This window comes from Octodon degus, unplaced genomic scaffold (genome assembly GCF_000260255.1).
Source record: "Octodon degus isolate 3935 unplaced genomic scaffold, OctDeg1.0 scaffold00005, whole genome shotgun sequence".
NCBI lineage: Eukaryota > Metazoa > Chordata > Mammalia > Rodentia > Octodontidae > Octodon > Octodon degus.
The window spans coordinates 31,948,129-31,958,057 of NW_004524581.1; the positions used below are offsets into that span (position 1 = coordinate 31,948,129).

General features: G+C 44.5%; 1 protein-coding gene across 1 annotated transcript; it reads left to right on the forward strand.

Moving 5' to 3' along the window:
- Nucleotides 1-290: 290 nt before the first annotated feature.
- On the forward strand, nt 291-8,798 carry LOC101564098 (HLA class II histocompatibility antigen, DRB1-10 beta chain-like). The gene is made up of 6 exons (XM_023722351.1): nt 291-360; nt 605-745; nt 6,395-6,664; nt 6,977-7,258; nt 7,917-8,026; nt 8,783-8,798. The coding sequence occupies exons 1-6, from the start codon at nt 291-293 to the stop codon at nt 8,789-8,791; spliced, it is 882 nt and encodes a 293-aa protein (XP_023578119.1). The 3' UTR covers nt 8,792-8,798.
- The last annotated feature ends 1,131 nt before the right edge of the window (nt 8,799-9,929 follow it).

Sequence of the window (9,929 nt, forward strand, 5' to 3'; positions counted from 1 at the left end):
AAGTTGTCCTTTGAAGTACATTTCACACTTTACATTACACTTACAACGACATAATGTATAATATGACCTAATGATAGAATTACAGCTCATGAATGACTCCATTAAATGATGTAATTTGTAGGGTTTTATGAGTGTTCTATGTCCTGAGCATTCTGATTCCGTACCAAAGGCTTCTTATGCCTTTTCTTAGAATAAGGAAAGTGGAGGGGAGCAAATGATCATGTTCTCAATACAATGAAAAAATCACAATGAGAACCAGAACTAAGGAACTGAGCATTCTTTCTCGTAAAATGTTAATCACCCCAAAAGGAGTTACTGGTTCAGAGATTGACTCTGAGTCAGCAGAGCTGGCTTACCACAGTAGGCCAATCAAACTATTGCAGAGGCGACTGCATCAAACCTTTAAAGTATTAAATAAAGAAATCCTTTTAATGAAGGAAATTGTAACTTTCAGAGGACTACCCTCATAGTGAATCTCTGCCTAGCAACATATGATGCTAAATATCTCTGATGCTGATTGGATACTCAACACTGTAGCTACCCAGGTTTACAGGAATGAGGATTAGGATGGGAGTACCCAGGGGCATGGTTCTCACTGCATGAGACTTGTCTGCTCCTCTAACACCCGGTTTCCTGTTTTCCAGCAAGATGTGTCTGTGGCTCCCTGCAAGTTCCTGCATAGCAGCTCTGACGGTGACACTGGTGGTGCTGAGCCCTCCTGGGGCTCCACTCAGGGACACCAGATGTAAGTGGATACCTCGGGTGCCAAGGTACTGTGAAAGGGAGAATGAAGGGAGTCAATATGCTCACTCTGTCCAAGCCAAGTCCCTTAAAACTGTGATGTTTTTCTGTGACCACTTCTCTTCATCATATAAATTCTAAATGATTATCACAGAGGAGGAGCCCGGATGCTTATCCTCTTACAAGGCCTGCACATGGTGCCTCCAGATAGGCTGTGCCTGCTCAGCTCTGCTCCAAGCAAACCTCTCCAGCCTCATCTTACCTTTCATCAGGACCTTGAGGCAACATAGAAATAGTAATATGAAAATATTTCCCATCTAGCCCTTTCCTTTATTATATCTAGTTGTAGCAGCAAAAAGGAAATTTTCTGTGGAAATTCCATGAGTAATCAAAGAAAATTGGAAGGATCTCTCCCAGAAGAGGTATCATGTCTTCACCAGGATGTGTGACATAGCTTCCTGCATCCTGGGCCAGTGCGTAACTAGGTGTCGTCCACTAACTCTTTTTTTTTTTTTTTTTTACTTTATTTATTTAGTGTGTGTGTGGCCAGTTCAGCCCACCAGGGGGCGGGGCTGGCTGGCATGTGGTGCTGGGGATTGAACCGCGGTCCCTGTGCTTTTGCCTAGCTTAGCTTGTTCTAAGTAGGTGCTTTAGACCACTGAGCCATCTCACCAGCCCCCGTCCACTAACTCTTGCTTTCCTCTGAGTTTCAAGCCATATGAATCCTGCGTGGCTGTGTAGGAGATACGCTGATGGAATTGAGATGATACCGCTTCATCTATGGAAAGCATCCTACTAGCATAGATCATTTACTGTAGGGGATAACCACATAAATAAGGACATCTATGAGGTGTTCTTTGACCCCATAAAGAAGAAGGGGGAAAATTCTAAGGCAAGGTCTTTCGCATGCTAGCTACTGTTCTTCATGGCTCTTGAAATGCTAGTGTGCCAGCCAGCTTGGTATCGTCAGGGAGGCTTCCTGCTCAGCAGCTGACACACATGTAGCTCAGTACATTCCCTGTCAGCATGAGCTTAAGTTGGTGAAGATCCTGAAGTCAGCGATAGCAAGTGCAGACCGTGAGGCTACAGCGGCCCTGAAGGGGAAGGGAATGCGCTGGCATGCGGAAACGTTTCTCAGTGGCTAAAAGTTCTAACTTAGTTTGAGGAGCATAGGCAGTGTGTCTGTTTTCATTTTCTGTCACTTGGATACTACGAGGAGCTATTAGGGAAGGACCCAAGAGATAGAAATGGGGAAAGTGGCAAGAGAACATAGGAGAATGTGAAGTTGCCGGCGCCTTCCTGATTAGCTTTTCCCAGAAGTGGGGGAAGGTGCAGGGTGTGAAGGTGCAGCTCCTCTGTTCCTTTCCATAGCTTGCCTTCCTGACATTCCATGCTGCTTCGAGATCCCATAGTCTCCTTGCTGATCGTTTGCATTTACCCTCAATTGTTCTCAAAATCGTTTTCCTTCACTGTCTTGGACTTCCCGTGGCAGTGCCACACACAGGGCTCCTGTACTCAGCCATGGTGGATGCTATCACTCCAGGAATTTTTAAATGAACTATATGAACTGGGTAAATATTAGGAAATCACAGCCAGATTTTCCAATTTCAAATACTTGCTCAAACTTCCACAGTACATGTGACGGTTGGCAGTGCATGTAATCCGTCTGTATTCAAGATGCTTCAAACAAAATAACAAACACATTTTAGAGTTGTAGGGGTTTTTTCTGTATTTTTTAGGGAAGGGTCTACAGGATGTTCAGGGTCTCTCTACTAGAGTGGACTCGTAGTGATTCTCCTGTTTACAGCCTCCCAAGGGCTGGGATTACAGGCATGCACCACCACGCCTAGTCTCAAGCGCTGTCTCAGCGCACCCTGGGGGAAGGGCTTGCTTGTCAGGTCCAGGGATTGAACTCCCAGTCCCTGCGCCTGCTTGCAGGTGCTTTAATCCACTGAGCTATTTGGGTGACCCTAGAGCTGTTGATGGACTTAAAAGAGACAGGTGGAAAGCATTAGAACAATGCCAGGCACACAGAGCACTGACATCTGTGTGAGCTGCGGTCACTCTATCCATCCGTAGGTCTGATGGATGCCACCCAGAGGAAGATCCGAAACCCCACGGCAACCACTTTATATGTGGCAGGCTTGTGCCGTAGCTCTAGCTGTCCTCATCCTGCGCTTAGATTATTCTAATAGACAACAAGCCCATCTCTTTTCTCTCACTTTTGCTTTTTTTAATCAGAATTTTTTTGTACTATGATTAGTAATATGGCAAAACATGCACCTCTGAAATTCCAGTCCTCAAACACTTGGGGACAGATGCACTTAGGAAAATAGGGTTTTGGATTTTGTAATATTAATCACACATTTCCCAATTAGTATCAGCATACTCTCTCCTAAGATAAGGGCCAGGAACTTCTAAAAAAAAAATAAAATCATGTCTGCATCTTGTACAGCAATTAACCTCTAGGAAGAATGTATGCAATGTGTTAATTATTGAAACTGTCCTATCAATTTGATTTGAAACTGTCTCATTGCTATTTGTTTATCAATAAAATTATGGGAAAAAATTTAAAAATTAAAAAAAATCAATACTGCCATACCCCATCCTATGAATGCCTGTGCATGTACATGGTGTAAAACACTATGTAGTATTCTAGTAAATTTTCGGTCTTTTTCTAAGAGTCTCACTTTTTTTGGTATTTTCTCAGTTCATTTAAATATAAAACACACATGTATAAAATATGTACATTATACATGTATGTCATACATGTATGTGTGCGTGATTCTGTGCATCAACCCTTCAGCAGCTCATCTGACTGACTGAACCCTAAAAGATCCCAGACAGTTTTCTACCTTACCTCATCAGGTCTGCTTTGACAAATTAATTTGATATCAGTGTTTTCACTAGATGTAGGGGGGTTTTTTCCCACATTTTTAAGAGGAGCAGAAAAGGATTGAGTAGGCAGACTCTTAAAAATACACACCCTCCAAAGTAGAGTGCAGGACCTTGCAAAGAGAAAGCTCATTATAGTGTTGAGTTCAGAAGACTTCTGTGTTGTTGGCACTGGAAATCTGTGGAATCTGGATTTATAGAAAGTTTGTCCTCAGTTTAAAGGAAAAAAACAATCAATGACCCACTGACATGTAGAAAGAGAATGATCCATTTCACAGATAAAAGAATCTCCCCTTTCAGCTTGCTCGGGGATTACTCTGAGGACGACGTGAGAAGCCGCTTAGCCATTTAAGTCTTCCCCTAACTTTCGTATCATTTGCCAGGATGAGCCACAGTGTTGCTTGTCAACGTGGCTTTCCCTCAATCACGGCCACATTGGCACCAGGAACCCAGGCCCGTTCTGGCCATCCTGTGGGTGGTGGCCTAACATCGTAGCATGCTCCTGAGCCTGTCTCTTAGAAGTCGTATTCCTGTAGCATGCTGGTAGATAACAAGGAGGATGACATTTTTATGCCAGGGCCATTAGGTTCTTTTTGTTATTTCTATAAAAACACATTTAAATTCCCATTTTAATATAAAATAGCATCTATAATATGCCACCCTTATCAAATCACAAAATATTAGATGACAAAAATCTTTATCAACATTTGTCATTTTCCCTAATGATGTGTCTTTCAAACAGAACACCCTTGTTCACACAGGTACCTTCTAGCTGACTGATGTCCAATCTTTAACTATAAGCGTGATGTTCTTGGGCTGTCCAGTGTTTAGGCAAATGAAACTATTATAATCAATGAGGAAAATACAAAGATAATTATATTATCACGAACTATTTTGATTGAAGACACCAATGTAGCAAAGTGTTTTCCTAAGTTTTGTGCTTTACAAGGTTTCTACACTTGAGAGACCTAAACACGTGTAAGCTACCAAGAAGTCAGCGACAGTTGGCGGCAAAGCTGTGTCTTTTATATATATTAAGTTATTTTTTAGTTATGAGACAAATTTTAGTCTATAGCGAGGGAGCATAGCCATAGTCCTGTTATTTTTATTTTTAACACATCTACAAAGTTTAGCAGCACTGACACAAAAATTAAATAGTCCTTGATCTCTTCCGAGGCTAGGAAACAGTGGCGGTAACGATAGTCTCATCACCCAATAGAGAAGTGTACTTATTTCATTTATGCCATAAGAAAAATGCGTGTTTAGTCAAAGCAAATAGCAATAGATCAAGTTACAGGAGGCGGGTCTAGACTGTGCCAAACATAAAGAGCAAAGATGCCAGTAACTTTAATTATTTTATATTTTCAATGCGCAGATCCAAAGAATATTGTATTCTCTTAAGAAAAAGAACTTGGTTACTTTGCCTGCACTAAACTTATATAATCTTAACTCCATAAACTTTAGAAAAACATGAGACACATGGCATATTTCATTCTCAGATGTTGTATAGATTTGCTGTCATACAAATATATGTAACATATCTGCATTTATATACATTTATAATATATGAATATATATGGTGTTCTGTCATCTAAGATAGCAGTTGCTCACTCTCTTTTAAATAATTACAATTTGATTATTAAAAAGATCTCAGAACATGCAAATGCTTAAACTTTAACCTTAAAACTCAGTTTAAATAATCAAAAGCCTAACAGCAGAAAAGATAAGGAATTTTCTTGATAGAACACAAAACTTTTGTTTCCTACTCTAGTTTTCTGGAAGTTTTACCAGTAGCATTTCCTTATCTTAGGATAAGCTTATTGCTTACAACATGGGAAACTCTTGAACTAGTCTTCCAGTGACAGCCAACTTACTTCTATATAATAATTTTTAAAGGAGGGGCAAGTAAGTAAGACCCTGGGGAAAACCAGAGGTACCACCCAACAGTGGTGAAAACTGACGCAAATTGGATCATAAATTCACTGTTTCAACCACAGAGAGAAGGGCTGTCAAGCAGTTCCTCACGACCAAGGCTCCTACTAAGGAGAAAAGGTTATATATTATTTTCATCTAAAATTATGCAGTAGAATTTTAACTCTTAGCAGCTCTATGAAGAAAGCAATCTTAAACCTTTCCCCTTATATGTTAATGACTTATGAAAACACACTTAGTGGACCAAAATATATTAGCCCACAACCCCAATGTCACTTCTCAAAGGTTCTCTGGCACTTACTGTCATTTAGATCTTCCTGTTCTTCTCTGCTAGCGGAGCTCCACACTCTCCTTTCTGACATCTTTACTCTTGTCCAACCTTTGCGTGTTTAGCTTTTGTCCCTCATCGTCACTAATTTGAGCTCTAGGAGTGGAGATGTTTGATTCCCCACCTTTGGATCCCCGGGGCAGCACGGGCCGGGCACAAGGTCAGCCTAAGGGAGATTGTACAGAATGGAGGAGATGGTCCTGTGCAGAGAATGGGCAGAGCTACAAGCTGAGAGTCTGAGTGCAGGGTGCATTTGGGATGGAGGCTTCTGGCACGAGATGATCCGGGCTGTAGTGCGGAGCAAATCCTTATTCAGCTCCGGGGCCTTGTTCTCACTCAGAACCAAGGGGGCTGGGTCCCAAATGGCGTTTGACCAGAAGGTACCCTGGTCAGCAGGGCTCCCTCTGCCTGCAGGAGATGAGGTTTCGGGGAGGCCCCTGTGGTGGGCACTTCCTCTTGAGAAAACAGACTTTGACTGGGTCACCTCTGTTGTCACAGCTCATTTCATGGAGTACGTTAAATCAGAATGTCATTTCTCCAACGGGACCGAACGGGTACGCTTCCTAGAGAGACATATCTTTAACCTGGAGGAATATGCACGATTCGACAGTGATGTGGGAGAGTTCCAAGCAGTGACAGAGCGGGGAGAGTCTGCAGCCAAGTTCTGGAACAACTGGAAGGCCGCCCTGGAGCAGGAGCGGGCCACGGTGGACACGTTCTGTAGGCTCAACTACTGGGCTGTTCAGACCTTGACTGTGCACCTGAGAGGTGAGCAGGGGCCTGGGCAGCCCGGGGGGCGGGAAAGTGGCCGTGTGTGCCCATGCACACCCACCTGTGTCCACATGTGACAGACAGAGACAGATGGAAAGGTATGAGAAGTCATGTTTCTCAAGAAGGCTCAACTCTAGTGTGTCGTTGCTGTCTGGATTAATCCCAGGGTCGTGACACTGACTCCTATTAGACCCTCGGCCAGATTTGAGCTAGCTCACCAGGACCTCTCCCTGTGAAGGAGGCAGGAAGGTAGGCAGGGAAAGGGGGACACTCGGCCTTCCTGACAGCTTCTCTGCCTTTCCCCCCTAGTTCAGCCCAAGGTGACCGTGTACCCCACCAAGACCCAGCCCCTGCCCCACCACAACCTCCTGGTCTGCTCTGTGAGCGGCTTCTACCCAGGCCGCATCCAAGTCAGATGGTTCCGGAACGGCCAGGAGGAGGAGGCCGGGGTGGTGTCCACAGGCCTGATCCAGAACGGAGACTGGACCTTCCAGACCCTGGTCATGCTGGAAACTGTTCCTCAGAGCGGAGAGGTCTATGCCTGCCAGGTGGAGCACCCGACCTGGAGCAGCCCTGTCACCGTGGAGTGGAGTGAGTGAGCACCTTCCCGGCCTTACAAATGCCCACCCACCCATAAGTGGTCTTTCAGGTTTCTCTTCTCCCATCCATAAATTTTATTTCCTCCGTGTTCTCTCCTTCAGCACCAGTCATGGGTGCAGTTCTGTCATAGTTTCTGCAATACCTGTGCCACTAGGGGAACTAGTTATGTGTGTGAGACAGCTATCCTATGAGGTCACAAGTGAGGCCAGCCCTTTGCCCTTATCCTAAACTCGGCCTCAGGGCTGGGCCTGTGTTTCTGATGCTTTTGCTCTGGGCTGTAAGTTGTGATTGGAGGAGAGGCTGCAGGGCCCTCCTGAGGTGAAGGGAGTCCATACCCCTACACACACACCACACACACCTCCCGCTCTGCTGTCCTTCAGCTCTGTCATCCTAGACAGGCCACTTAACTGTACTGAGCGACACAGACTTTACACCTTGCATGTTATTTCAGTGCTGTGGTATTTTCAGGAATTCAGCACTTACAAGCCTTATTGCTACTCAGAGTGACTTCATTTTTTCTTCTAGGAATGACCAATTCTCTCTTCCAATGCAGGCATCTGCCTCCAGTTTCAAGGCTTTGAAGGTCATTGTCACTTGGGAAGAAAGTTTGATTACAGCAAATATCCCTGAACCTTGCCTCTTCCCTCAGGGGCCCAGTCGGGATCTGCACAGAGCAAGATGCTGAGCGGAGTCGGGGCCTTCGTGCTGGGGCTGCTCTTCCTTGGGGCGGGGCTGTTCATCTACCTCAGGAATCGCACGGTGAGGAGTTTGTTGGTGCTTGAGATTCTCCACAGCTGCGTGTGGTGAGAAGCAGGGCTTTCAGGGTCTTCCTCCACATGTCTGCGAAGCCACTTTCACCAGGTGACCTCAGAATTTCCTGGGAATTTGAAAGGAGTAGTCTCCAGTTGGTGTGTTTACATAGAAGGAGCTAAAACCTTATGTATAAAGAGAAAGGTTAACTAGATTAGAAATAATGGCTCTGGAAAAATGGGGGAAATGACAAAGAGCCCCCGAGCACTGGGTCTTGGAGGTGGAGGCTTCCTGGGTCTCGTGTGCTCCACCTGCGCTCCCCTCTCTGCGGTGGCTGGAGTGAGCTGTGGTGACACAGAAGCCTACAGGGCACATGCAAAATGGGACAGTCTGTTCAAGGACAGGTTTGCCTCCATATCATTATTCTCCCCTTTACCCTGTCCTTCCCTGGAAGTTCTGGACTTCAGCTGGCAGGTAATTTCTTTCCAGCCTTCTCAGAGGCAGATGTGTTCTTCCTGTAAGAGGTGATCGCTGTGACAAGATTGTGTGAGGGAAAATGTGGGAAAGCCACGGCAAAAGACATTGAATTCCAACGTCTAACCAGGCAGTTGATGTTAAACTTCTTCGTTCCACTCAACAAAAAGTCTGTGCTCTGAAGGGCACTGGTTCAAGGACACCTTCTCCCCCTGTGGCAGTGCTGCCACAAGAGAAGCTGTGCTCCAGGTGAGATCTGGAAGCACCCCTGTCCTCTGTCTGTCCCTGCAGGACCCCTGAGCTGGAGTGACAGCGACAGCCCTGAAGGAAGGATTTATGTCCCCGGCTTTCCAGTTGTGCCAGGCTCCTGCTGGATTCTCATTCCTCCACAGAGAAGACTGTCACAGGACCTGGCTCACCCGGTACAGCGACGCCTACAGAACGGGGCCTCCCGGCCAGGAAGCCCCAGCAGAGACTACACAATCTCATTATGTTCTGCTGCCCCCTTTGGATTCAACTCTGACCTCCCCCCGCCTCTGAACTCTCACTGTACCCTATTACTTCGGTATCTTTTTCTCAAATAAACATAGATTGAGAAATAATTTGCTTAATACAGCTTTGAAGACCAAAATTAGAAAAGATAAAGAAAATACAATTTTACTACAGTGATTTTCACTTGTGCATGGTAAGTATGTAAGGTGTTGGATGTGTCAAATAGATAGATATGTCTCTTCCCAAATGTCTACATATAACACATCACATTCTGCAACCTAAGTATGCATGACTTTTGCTAGTTGGCTAAAATGACTTAAAAATTAGACCAAAATTCTAAAGCTGGTGTCTAACAATGGAAACAGACTTATAACAGTTGAAACAAACTTAAAGAAAAGCTGATGGGAAACAAATTGAAAAAATAAAACCTCTTCATTGCAAATTAGTGTACAGATCTGAATCCACAGACTTCATTAATCTGCTTAGTTTCGAAGAAAGTCAGATGAATTGCTTAACTTTTTGCATTATAATATCTACTGTGTTGGCAAGGTGTGTTTTCCTACAAGAATTAATAAATGATAATTATATCTGTTCTGTTAAATCTTAGGGTTGCCAATTTACCCTAGTTCCATTCCTTCAGAGGAAGAAATTTTTTGTCTCACTTTAGTTGAGATTTGTGGTGGGAAATTGTAAGGCAGAATTAAAATATATGGGGACCTGCCCCTTAGCTCAGTTCTTTAAGTGGCCGCTTCAACAAAGCAGTCAGGCTCAGGTTGCTGTGGTTCAATCCCCACAACTTAAGCCAGCCAATCATGCCCTGAAGGCATTCGGAGCCAAAAAAAAAAAAACCCTTCTGCCTTTCTGGGGCTGGTGAGATGGCTCAGTGGTCTAAAGCACCTACTTAGAACAAGCTTAGCAAAGCACAGGGACCGCGGTTCAATCCCCC